The sequence below is a fragment of the Salvelinus sp. IW2-2015 genome, linkage group LG8, assembly GCF_002910315.2.
Source record: "Salvelinus sp. IW2-2015 linkage group LG8, ASM291031v2, whole genome shotgun sequence".
NCBI lineage: Eukaryota > Metazoa > Chordata > Actinopteri > Salmoniformes > Salmonidae > Salvelinus > Salvelinus sp. IW2-2015.
This window is the reverse complement of record NC_036848.1, coordinates 12,338,103-12,350,752: the sequence shown is the minus strand read 5'-3', so window position 1 is coordinate 12,350,752 and position 12,650 is coordinate 12,338,103. Positions and strand designations below refer to the sequence as shown.

At 44.3% G+C, this 12,650-nt stretch overlaps 1 protein-coding gene across 1 annotated transcript in view; it reads right to left on the bottom strand.

The window, feature by feature from the left end:
* Window positions 1–6,953: 6,953 nt before the first annotated feature.
* LOC111967163 (sodium/hydrogen exchanger 6-like) overlaps window positions 6,954–12,650 on the bottom strand; it is a 6,779-nt gene continuing 1,082 nt past the window's right edge. Inside the window, exons 2-7 of the mRNA XM_023992025.2 lie at window positions 12,528–12,639; window positions 8,354–8,507; window positions 8,113–8,143; window positions 7,927–8,012; window positions 7,630–7,735; window positions 6,954–7,347 (exon numbers count right to left, since the gene is read on the bottom strand). Of these exons, the coding sequence (XP_023847793.1) occupies window positions 7,069–7,347; window positions 7,630–7,735; window positions 7,927–8,012; window positions 8,113–8,143; window positions 8,354–8,507; window positions 12,528–12,639 (768 nt within the window). The 3' untranslated portion in view covers window positions 6,954–7,068. The remainder of the gene's footprint in view (window positions 7,348–7,629; window positions 7,736–7,926; window positions 8,013–8,112; window positions 8,144–8,353; window positions 8,508–12,527; window positions 12,640–12,650) is intronic.

Sequence of the window (12,650 nt, the reverse complement as noted above, 5' to 3'; positions counted from 1 at the left end):
AGGGAGTGTGGAATTGGCATGCTGACTGCAGGAATTTCCACCAGAGCTCCTGCCAGAGAATTGAATGTTAATTTCTCTACCATAAACAGCCTCCAATGTCGTTTTAGAGAATTTGGCAGTGCGTGTAACCAGTACGTGCAACCAATTTGGCAGTACGCCAGCCCAGGACCTTCACATATGGCTTCTTCACCTGAGGGATCATCTGAGACCAGCCACCCGGACAGTTGATGAAACTGTCAGAAACCATCTTAGGGAAGKTCATTTGTGTGCTCGTCGTCCTCACCAGGGTCTTGACTTGACTGCAGTTCAGTGTTGTAACCGACTTCAGMGGGCAAATGTTCACCTTCGATAGCCACTGGCACGCTGGAGAAGTGTGCACTTCACAGATGAATCCCAGTTTCAACTGTACCAGGCAGATGGCAGACAGCGTGTATGTCGTCGTGTGGATGAGTGGTTTGCTGATGTCAACATTGTGAACAGAGTGCCCCATGGTGGCAGTGGGGTTATYGTATGGGCAGGCATAAGCTACGGACGACAAACACAATTGCATTTTATCGATGGCAATTTGAACGCTGTGAGATACAGTGATGAGGGCCATTGTCATGCAATTCATCTGCTGCCATAACCTCACGTTTTAGCATGATAATGCACGGCCCCATGTCCCCAAGGATCTGTACACAATTCCTTGAAGCTGAAAATGTCYTGTTCCAGTGGAGTGGGACAACATTCCACAGGCCACAATCAACAACCTGATCAACTCTATGTGAAGGAGATGTGTCGAGCTGCATATGGCAAATGGTGGTCATAGCAGATACTGACTGGTTTTCTGATCCATGCCCCTACTTAAAAAAAAAGTTTCTGTGACCAACAGATATCTGTATTCCCAGTCATGTGAAAAAAACACACACACACACACACACACACACACCACACACAACACACACACACACACACTCACACACACACACCACACACACACACACACACACACACACACACCCACACACACACACACACACACACACACACACACACACACACACACACACACACACACCACCACACACCACACACACACACACCACACACACACACACACACACACACACACACACACACACACACACACACACACACACACACACAGACACACCACCACACACACACACACACGCGCACGCTCTCTCTCTCTCTCTCTCTCTCTCTCGCAGAAACAAATGCACAGTATCATAGAGAGAAAGCTTCCATCATCTCTAAGAGAGATTAACATCTCACTTAGTTGTAAACAAGCACTGGTGACACAGTTAATGAGAGGTAACACAGACCTCTCTCTTGGCATGGCTAGCAAGAAATCATGACACTTTCCTTCCGCAAACTGACGATGATAAGACCCTGCCGTTGGGCCTCCTCTGTGTGCTAATGAGGAGGATGATGAAGGTGATGCTATTGTCTTCCTGTAGATACCAAGGGCATCTGTATTGATATTCAATAACCTCTCTGTAAATGAAAGCATTACATATTTCCTGGATGACAGCTTTTCCTGACATACTGCCACAAATTTAGAGGAAGAAGAATCTTAGACAGGTGTGCTATGTCTTCCATTGTAATTTGAGGGTCTGGCTGGCTAGCAGAGTTAGCTACCTCATGCCATGTGTTTGCCATGACATTTAGCTTTCCTGTCCCCGTTACAATTTAGTAGGTGAGGAGTGGTTGCTAAGCCACCATACACTGTGAAGACCCACAGACACTCCATACAGGGTCAAACGTACAAGAGGCTCAGCCAAGGAGATGCATTTCTGAGAGGTGTGTGTGTGTGTGAGAGAGAAAGATAGTCACACAGGGTACTGGCTTTCAAGAGCAGACATGGCTCTCAAGAGAAGACAGGCTACAGTATGTGCTCACTGCCCACAAAAAGAGGTGGAAACTGAGCTGCACTTCCTCACCTCCTGCCAAATATATGACCATATTAGAGACACATATTTCCCTCAGATTACACAGATCCACAAAGAATTTGAAAACAAACCCAATTTTGATAAACTCCCATATCTACTGGGTGAAATACCAGTGTGCATCGCAAGCAGCAAGATCTATGACCTGTTGCCACAAGAAAGGGCAACCAGTGAAGAACAAACTCCATTGTAATACAACCCGTATTTATGTTTATTTATTTTTATTTTCCCTTTTGTACTTTAACTATTTGCACACGTTACAACACTGTATATAGATAGACATAATGACATTTTAATGTCTTTATTCTTTTGGAACTTCTAAGTGTAATGTTTACTGTTCATGTTTGTTGTTTATTTCACTTTTGTTTATTATCTACTTCACTTGCTTTGGCAATGTTAACATATGTTTCCCATGCCAATAAAGCCCTTAAATTGAAAGAGAAGAAAAGGGGGTGAGAGAGACAATGGAGGGAAGGAGGGAGGGAGAGAGGAGGAGAGAGAAAGTGGCAAAGACCCTCAAGAGAACATGAGGTAGTCCCAGTCTCCCTTCAATGAAGTTGATATTTCCTCCCTGAGCTGTAATGGAACCAAACAGGCATTCTGGGGTTCTGCCCTTATTAGGAATGTATCCTGATACTGAGGAAATGTGCTGGAGGGAGAACGCCTAACAATCTGGCAGTAGAGAGTCGCCGCTCATCTGAAACACATCTCCACCCTGGAATGGTGAATGGGAAATGTCTATCCCTAGACTATGGTTAGGGTCAGGACAGTAGTGTCTCATGACTAGGGAAAACTCTGGGTCCTATTTATTCTTGGTTCATCAGAAATGGATAAACCCGGCCTTTTTCTAAAATGTATCTTCTTAAAATAGGATTTTTTAAAACTAATCTTAAAAAAGGGGTACATGGGAACATGTGGAACCCATGTTTATGTCTCTGTGTCCAGTATGAAGGAAGTTAGAGGTAGTTTTGGGATCCAATGCGAACTAGCGTTAGCGCAATGACTGGAAGTCTATGGGTACTAGCACCCATAGGATTCCAGTCATTGCGCTAACACTAGTTAGCATTGGCTTGTGAAACTACCTCCATACTGGACACAGACATACAAATAGTATCCGAGTTCATCAGTCTCTGGGGAAGTAGATGAAGGGCCTCATTGCCAAAATCCCAGAGTATCCCCTTAACCCAGACCATAACCACACAGCTAACCGTATGCCTAACCCTAACCTTAATGAAGCCCTAAAAGCTCATTTTTGTTTTCATCCTTTATTTATATTATAGCCAATTTTGACTTTGTGGCTGTGGTAACTAGTGACAATCTTATTTTTGGTCAGGAAAATCTCCAAGTGCACCTCCCATACCTACATCTGCCCTGGGAGGAAAACTTACTACACCTCAGCCTGTCAGTCCATGAGAAGGATGGGCTATTCTCTATGGAGAGGTGAAAAAATAAAAGAAATGGCTGAGACTCAGGCTGTCCATAGGTGGAATGTGATACACTGTTAAGGGTTGAAGGCCAAGGCTGGTGGAGAAATTACTGGGATGAATTCAGTTTTTCCTGTTCTTATTCCCGGCCAAACCTTAGGGGAAGGTCAGGACTGGACTTTCTGGATCTGGTAAGCCATTAGCTAACATTACATTCTTCCACCAGGACATGTTCAGAGGCAAACCAGACCGGGTCAACATCATCATGCTGATGTGAAATCAGCAGGTCAATAAGGAGACATTACAGAGGGTTCAATCAAAAGCACAGGCTGTGTTTATTGACCATTGCACGCAACTTGAACAGGTGAGAATATTTACAGAGATGTAAACAGTCAGTACCTGCAACACTGAGGAAGCACAGTGTGACACACACACAGCGAAGTAGCAGTATAAACACATCGGACAGTCTGAAAACACAGAGTACAACAAGCCCCTTTGGTCAGCTACTTCAGACTAGTGTCAACATGTTAATTACAAGTTACCATAGTTACCATTCATCGTTCAAAACAATAGAACACATACTGTAAGAACAGTACAGGCAAGGTATAAGGTGACCTATAATGGGTCTTTTTTGACATTACATTACTTCATATGTTAGTTATAGACTGGTACACAGTCCTGATCTTGCTTGATTTCTTTTTTCCTTAAAGTGAAGACGGAGTCAGTGGCATGGAAAAGCAAGGAGGCCAATCTTGTTTCTCTTGGTTACATAGATCATAACCTGTGCATCAATGGATACAACCCTTCAGGTCGTGACCTCTGACAGTTATGACATGACCATGAGTTTCTACTGAAAATCATAATTCACAGGATTCATGTCAATTCCTTCATAACCCCAACAAAAGCCCCTTAAAAACAGCAACACAAACATGACAAATGGAACTTACAAGACAAATCTAACTCAGACAAAGGTTTCTTAAAAGACAAGTGCAAATGCTGCGCCATCGCGGACACTCGCCTTATTTCCCTTCTTCATCAAGAATAAACAAAACAGAGAGAGAAAAAAAACTATATATAAAATGGTGGGAAGAAAAATCATTTCCTGCACATTGTGGTGTCAAGAGGCATGCTTGATAAAAAATAAAAAAGGAGACCACACGTCGTCAGAGGTTCCTGCACAACAGGAGATAACACTAAGTGGTACACTGCCTTCCTCTACCCCTCCCTCCCCAGGTGCGAAAGTGAATAACATTGAATATAGGTAGAATGTCCACTATTTCTCTCTACCTCCCTTTCCTCTGCTCCTACCCCGTCCCTCTCTTTGTACTTCCCTCCTACTCTGCCCTCSCWCTCTTTCTCTCCTCTGTAATGCTGTCTGGCACAGGGCCTGATTCCATCCACATCAACAGTGCATCGTCAGGGTGGTGTCCGGTCAACACTTCCTGTTATACCACATTAACAGCCACCACTGATCCCAGACCCATCACAGAGCAAACCCCCATGTAGCCAAGCAGCTAAAAGGAGCTACTCACTCTGGTGCCAGACATCAGCTATAAATAAACCCAGCCCCCATACATTGTAGCGCGAGGCATATAGGATACATTAGAATCTAATATAACCTATTGTTTGATTATTTTACACAAATAAAGTATTGCACACATACATTTTTCTACAACCATTTCATTTTCTTCAACTGATCCCTACCAGCTTTTCTCTAAATATCTACTCTGAATCATAGAAACACAGAAATGATTGCTTCAAACATATCTTCATATCATTTCAATAACAAATATGTCTGTAGTTTTGGATCATTTAAAATCGAAATGTTATGAGTCCAACTGGCCTATTCAAGTTGTTTCTGATAGRATGTACCAATCCTTTGTCACGTCATACAGTACCAGGGACAATATAGTCAATGACTCAAGGCAGTTAACAGTTGAACTGCGGTCCACTACATACAGTGTGGCAGCAGCACCTCAACAATGTTTGACATGGACATACTCAGGCCATTTCCATAAATCATCCAACCAAGCAAATTCGATTTGAAATAGAATAGAATAAGAAATTAATGTTTATCCAGATAWATTTGCCAAAAACAAAGCAAATTAGATCCTTAATTATGAGCTACTGTAACATGTTCCCTCTACTACTCCTGTAACTAAACCAGATAGATCTTAGCCAATAGGAAGCAAGGGCTTTGCCCAGATGGAAGTACACACTAGGTTTGATTTGAGTAACATTTCAATCCCTAATGTCAAATATACACCATGTTACACGTGTATAGTATTAGAATTACAGTGAAAACGAGGATGTAGCTAAAGTACTTATAGTATGTTGCAAAATACATCAAGTTTTCAGGCTGCCTGCACTCAATTTTCATCAAATGTCAATGAAGGAGGAATGGCACCAACTTTCACCGTACGGGACATTTAGAACTCGCACTCGAAACGACAGCCCTTTTTTCTGCTTCTGTGGTGAGTGACATCAGCTTCTAAAAGAAGATGTCAAAACCTCCCAAAGTCACAGTCTGAGGTCATTGTGGGAGATCCAAGACGTGTGCTAGGTTACACAGAGCGAGCTGAATTATATTGTTAGCTTGGTTGAACCAGGCTAGAACATCGTTAACTATCTACAGACCAATGGCTCAAAACACAGGCAGCCTGTCAGCCGTAGAGAGGTCGCCACCCAGTGGACGGAGGAGTGTATCACTTCTAAAAAGGGAACATAAACTAGTGGTCACTCAGGCACTTGATTCTAACCGTATGCATAGCAACACAATGCAACGCCGAGCCACTAAGTCAGCCAGCATCCCTTGGATCACACAGAGAAGGCAGCAACATTCAGAATCAGACCCCAAAACAGGGCTACAAAACTCAGTCAGCCCCTCGACCTACCCACTCCCCACGCATTACAAAAAACAACCGTATTATGCACCCTGTGATACAGAGACAAATAGTATTAGRTAAGCTAGCTGTTGCACTGTGACCTCCACATACAGACTAATGCATGCGTATAGACGACTCTGCAGCGCTACGGTGAGCAGATTGCCACGTGCTTTCATTGGGTCCTGTTAGAAGACAAACTGAGAAAAGCTATCGGTTTAACCAAATCAAAAGGAAACATGAATAAATGATTCATATTATAATGATGGCGACAGGAGTAGAAATTAACAAACAATAATGAGGTAGACATGGATTAACCACTTGAGAAACTCAAAGAGGAGAGCAGTGGGGGAGAGAGAGAGACAGATGAGGAGCGGTATGAGAGAAGAGGAAAGACAGAGAAGAGAGGAGAGAGAGATGAGGAGCGGTATGAGAGAAGAGGAAAGACAAGAGAGAGAGAGAGGAGAGAGAGAGAGACAGATGAGACAGGAGCGTATGAGAGAAGAGGAAGACAGAGAGAGAGAGAGACAGATGAGGAGCGGTATGAGAGAAGAGGAAAGACAGAGAGAGAGAGAGAGAGGAGAGAGAACAGATGAGGAGCGGTATGAAGAGAAGGAAAGACAGAGAGAGAGAGGAGAGAGAGAGACAGATGAGGAGCGGTATGGAGAAAGAGGAAGACAGAGAGAGAGAGGAGAGAGAGAGAGAGAGCAGAAAGAGAGACCAGTCTCTTGCTGATCTTAGTTGATCTAATTCCTGCGGGGAGCAGGACGTAGAGTGAATTGGTCATCTGGCCAAGCTGGCCTCTCTTTCGCCTCACATCCGCATGCGGTGTCGTGGGTCGGCGAGCGGGGGCTCGGAGTCGTCCATGGGCAGGACAAGACGAGTACCCCTCATCACCAGCTCGTGGTCCCCGTACGTCAGCTCGCGGTCCAGGTCGTCAGCGGAGATGACGGCGGAGGTGGTGCCCGCGGGCCCGGCACTGGTGTGGGCGCCGCTGGCGTCCGTGCTCACAGTGATGTCACCGTAGGTCAGGCTGATGTCCCCGTCTGTCAGGATGAGGTCCGAGTCGTCGTCCTTCAGCTGGCACTCGTTCTGGTGGCAGGAAAGAAACATTTCAAAATAGGTTACCACTAGATGACACTTTGATTATGACAGTTCTCACTAATCAAATACTCCTGCTATAACTGAACTAATGCTTTAGCTTTGATGAAATRAGCAACTCCTCATTTGCGTTCATTCAAATATACACTATCCGCTGTGATACTCATTAAAACAAAGAAGAAAACACTTCCTCACTACATGTCATCACTATTACCATAATCCCCCTAACAGGGTCACAGGGTTAATAGGAACACATGGTTGGTGGGGCCTGACCTCATAGGCCTGTGGGCTGGTGAGACATCTGGCCAGTGGTCCACAGCAGGCAGGCATGGTGACGGTGAGTGGGGGGCCGCTGTGGGTCAGGATGGGCTTCAGGTAGCTGGAGAGGGCGTAGAGTCAAGGCCTCAACTGTGTCACTTAGTAACAAAACAAACTGCTCAAATATGTAATGGGAGACTTACTATAGGAGAACCATCCGCCTCTTCTTCAGTACACCACTGCTGTCGGCTAGTATGTTATTGTATATATATGTGCAACTACTGCAATCAAATATATGACATCAAAGGATACTTGTGGTCAAAGTTGTACCAGATCCTGAAGAGCCAGGCACTCTCGTGTTTGGTGCTCCGCCGCTCTGATCCCTCTGTAATYCTCATCTGACGAGACACACAAGACTGATACAGCGATCCACTCAGAACAACAGACGATTACAGCATTCAAGTCAAATAACTCAACTTTCAGAGTCTTAATACTCACTGTGTTATCTGCGTCCGAATCGACTCCAACACTGTTACAAACGCAGATACACATAAATGAGTCGACCAGATCACAGTGGTCACAGACGATCATAATGAATATGGACAGGCAACCTTATGTGCTTTGTGTATCCTCGATTAGAATAAAACATCAATTCAACAAAGGTTCCGTTTGAAGGCGACAAAAATAAATAGGCAGACACCAACATCCCCTAACCTTTGACCCCCCGCGGTGGACCTACCGTATGTGCTGGCAGGAGAGCATCTGAGTGGTTCCCCCTCCACAGACCCACACAGTGAAGAAGACGATGAGGAGGGTGGTGGTGAACATCATCTGACGGGCGTACGTAGCCGTGTCCCGGATGGAAAGGGCAAAGGTCATCGCCCCGCGCAGACCTGTGGAGGAAGAAAAATCTAATTGTATTGGTCACACATATTATTGCGGGTGTAGCGAAATGCTTGTGGATAATGTAAGAAAATAACACAAAAAAACTAAATACTGCAAAGTTGCTTAGGAGCCTGGATTCTTCTGGAAACAAGGAGGGGTAATATTGTGTGTGTGTGTGTCTCTCCACAAGTAATATCACTTAAAATAGCTTTTTGTTAGATAACGTCACTGGTGTGGGAACTCTGAACATTTCCAATTATAGTGATCACATGACAATCAGTTAAAACAGGTCCATAGGGGTCATTGAAACAACAGGTGCTGGTATGACTCAAGTTACTACATTAATATTCTATAAAGGATGTACAGCATCTCCTAAATCACCGGACAAACAAAAGCAGACTTATAAATGAACATATATATTTTTTTAAAGCTTTAGGACAAAAATTGGGACGATATTTCAAAAAATTCCCCAAACATATTTTACATACCGTCGTGGCCAAAGGTTTTGGAATGACACAAATATTAATTTTCACAAGTCTGCTGCCTCAGTGTCTTTAGATATTTTTGTCAGATGTTACTATGGAATACTGAAGTATAATTACAAGCATTTCATAAGTGTCAAAGGCTTTTACTGACAATTACATTAAGTTGATGCAAAAAGTCAATATTTGCAGTGTTGACCCTTCTTTTTCAAGACCTCTGCAATCCGCCCTGGCATGCTGTCAATTAACTTCTGGGCCACATCCTGACTGATGGCAGCCCATTCTTGCATAATCAATGCTTGGAGTTTGTGGGTTTTTGTTTGTCCACCCGCCTCTTGACGATTGACCACAAGTTCTCAATGGGATTAAGGTCTGGGGAGTTTCCTGGCCATGGACCCAAAATATCAATGTTTTGTTCCCCGAGCCACTTAGTTATCACGTTTGCCATCATGCTGGAAAAGGCATTGTTCGTCAACAAACTGTTCCTGGATGCTTGGGAGAAGTTGCTCTCAGAGGATGTGTTGGTACCATTCTTTATTCATGGCTGTTTTCTTAGGCAAAATTGTGAGTGAGCCCACTCCCTTGGCTGAGAAGCAACCCCACACATGAATGGTCTCAGGATGCTTTACTGTTGGCATGACACAGGACTGATGGTAGCGCTCACCTTGTCTTCTCCGGACAAGCTTTTTTCCAGATGCCCCAAACAATTGGAAAGGGGATTCATCAGAGAAAATGACTTTACCCCAGTCCTCTGCAGTCCAATCCCTGTACCTTTTGCAGAATATCAGTCTGTCCCTGATGTTTTTTTCTGGAGAGAAGTMGCTTCTTTGCAGCCCTTCTTGACACCAGGCCATCCTCCAAAAGTGCCATTCCTGAGCAAGCTCTGTACTGGTGGTGCCCCGATCCCACAGCTGAATCAACTTTAGGAGACGGTCCTGACACTTGCTGGACTTCCTTGGGCGCCCTGAAGCCTTCTTCACAACAATTGAACCGCTGTCCTTGAAGTTCTTGATGATCCGATAAATGGTTGATTTAGGTACATTCTTCTTTTTTTCTTTTCTTACCCCTTTTTTCTCCCCAATTTCATGGTATCCAATTAGTTACAGTCTTGTCTCATCGCTGCAACTCCCGTACGGACTCGGGAGAGGCGAAGGTCGAGAGCCATGCGTACTCCGAAACACAACCCAACCTAGCCGCACTGCTTCTTGACACAACGCACATCCAACCCGGAAACCAGCCGCACCAATGTGTCGGAGGAAACACCGGTCAGCGTGCACTGCGCCCGGCCCGCCACAGGAGTCGCTGGTGCGCGATGAGACAAGGATATCCCTGCCGGCCAAACCCTCCCTAACCCGGACGACGCTGGGCCAATTGTGCGTCGCCCCATGGACCTCCCGGTCGCGGCCGGCTGCGACAGAGCCTGGGCTCGAACCCAGAATCTCTGGTGGCACAGCCTTAGACCACTGCGCCACCCGGGAGGCCCCTTAGGTGCAATCTTACTGGCAGCAATATCCTTGCCTGTGAAGCCCTTTTTGTGCAAAGAAATGATGACGGCACGTGTTTCCTTGCAGGTAACCATGGGGTTGACAGAGGAAGAACAATGATTCCAAGCACCACCCTCCTTTTGAAGCTTCCAGTCTGTTATTCGAACTCAATCAGCATGACAGAGTGATCTTCAGCCTTGTCCTCGTCAACACTCACACCTGTGTTAACAAGAGAATCACTGGCATGATGTCAGCTGGTCCTTTTGTGGCAGGGCTGAAATGCAGTGGAAATGTTTTTAGGGGATTCAGTTCATTTGCATGGCAAAGAGGGACTTTGCAATTAATTGCAATTCATCTGATCACTCTTCATAACATTCTGGAGTATATGCAAATTGCCATCATACAAACTGAGGCAGCAGACTTTATGAAAATTAATATTTGTGTCATTCTCAAAACTTTTGGCCACGACTGTACAGTACCAGTCAAAGGTTTGGACACACCTACTCATTCCAGGTTTTCCTTTATTTTTTACATTGTAGAATAATAGTGAAGACATCAAAACTATGAAATAATACATACGGAGTAACCAAAAAGTGTTAAACAAATCAAAATATATTTTATATTTGAGATTCTTCAAAGTAGCCATCCTTCGCCTTGATGACAGCTTTGCAGACTCTTGGCATTTTCTCAACCAGCTTCATGAGGAAGTCACCTGGAAAGCATTTCAATTAACAGGTGTACCTTGTTAAAAATTAATTTGTGGAATTTCTTTCCTTCTTAATGCATCTGAGCCAGTTGTGTTGTGACAAGGTAGGGGTGGTATACAGAAGATAGCCTTATTTGGTAAAAGACCAAGTCCATATTATGGCAAGAACAGCTCAAATAAGTAAAGAGAAATGACAGTCCATCATTACTTTAAGATATGAAGGTTAGTCAATACAGAACATTTAAGAGCAGTCACAAAAACCATCAAGTGCTATGATGAAACTGGTTCTCATGAGGACCGCCACAGGAAAGGGAAACCCAGAGATACCTCTGCTGCAGAGGATAAGTTCATTAGAGTTACCAGCCTCAGAAATTGCAGGCCAAATAAATGCTTCACAGAGATCAAGTAACAGACACACCTCTACATCAACTGTTCAGAGGTGACTGCATGAATCAGGCCTTCATGGTCAAATMMCTGCAAAGAAACCACTACTAAAGAACACTACTCTGTCTTTGTGAGACGCAGAGTAGGTGAACGGATGATCTCTGCATGTGTGGTTCCCACCGTGAAGCATGGAGGAGGTGTGATGGTATGGGGGTGCTTTGCTCGTGACACTGTCAGTGATTCATTTAGAATTCAAGGCACTTATAACCAGCATGGCTACCACAGCATTTTGCAGCGATACGCCATACCAGCTGGTTTTCGCTTAGTGGGACTATCATTTGTTTTTCAACAGGACAATGACCCAACACACCTCCAGGCTGTGTAAGGACTGTTTGATCAAGGAGCGTGATGAGTGCTGCATCAGATGACCTGGCCTCCACAATGAGATGGTTTGGGATGAGTTGGACCACAAAGTGAAGGAAAAGTAGACAAGTGCTCAGCATATGTGGGAACTCCTTCAAGACTGTTGGAAAAGCATTCCTTATGAAGCTGGTTGAGAGAATGCCAAGAGTGTGCAAAGCTGTCATCAAGGCAAAGGGTGGCTACTTTGAAMAGTCTAAAATATATTTTGATTTGTTTAACACTTTTTTGGTTACTACATGCTTCCACATGTGTTATTTCATAGTATTTAATGTCTTCACTATTATTCTACAATGTAGAAAATAGTAAAAATAAGTAGGTGTGTCTAAACTTTTGACTGGTACTGTATATATAACTGTGGCTGATATTTCATCCCCGGAAATCCTGAAATTGGATAGAAAGGGATAGCTTATTTTCCTTCACACGCCTTTTCTCTTCAAGTAAATACAAAGCTATTTATTCTGGTGACTGAACTTAAGCTGCAATTTATGAGAAAAGGAAATTGACAAACTGTGGCGCCAGATCTCTGTCTGACCACGTCACACACTGTACCAGCAAACATCATCATGTGTTGGAAGTTGGAGCTGATCTTGTTCCTGCGTCCCAGGTTGAGCAGGAAGGACAGGGGGTAGATGTTGGCTGCTCTTCCCAGGAACACTGCCAGCTGGGAGGAGA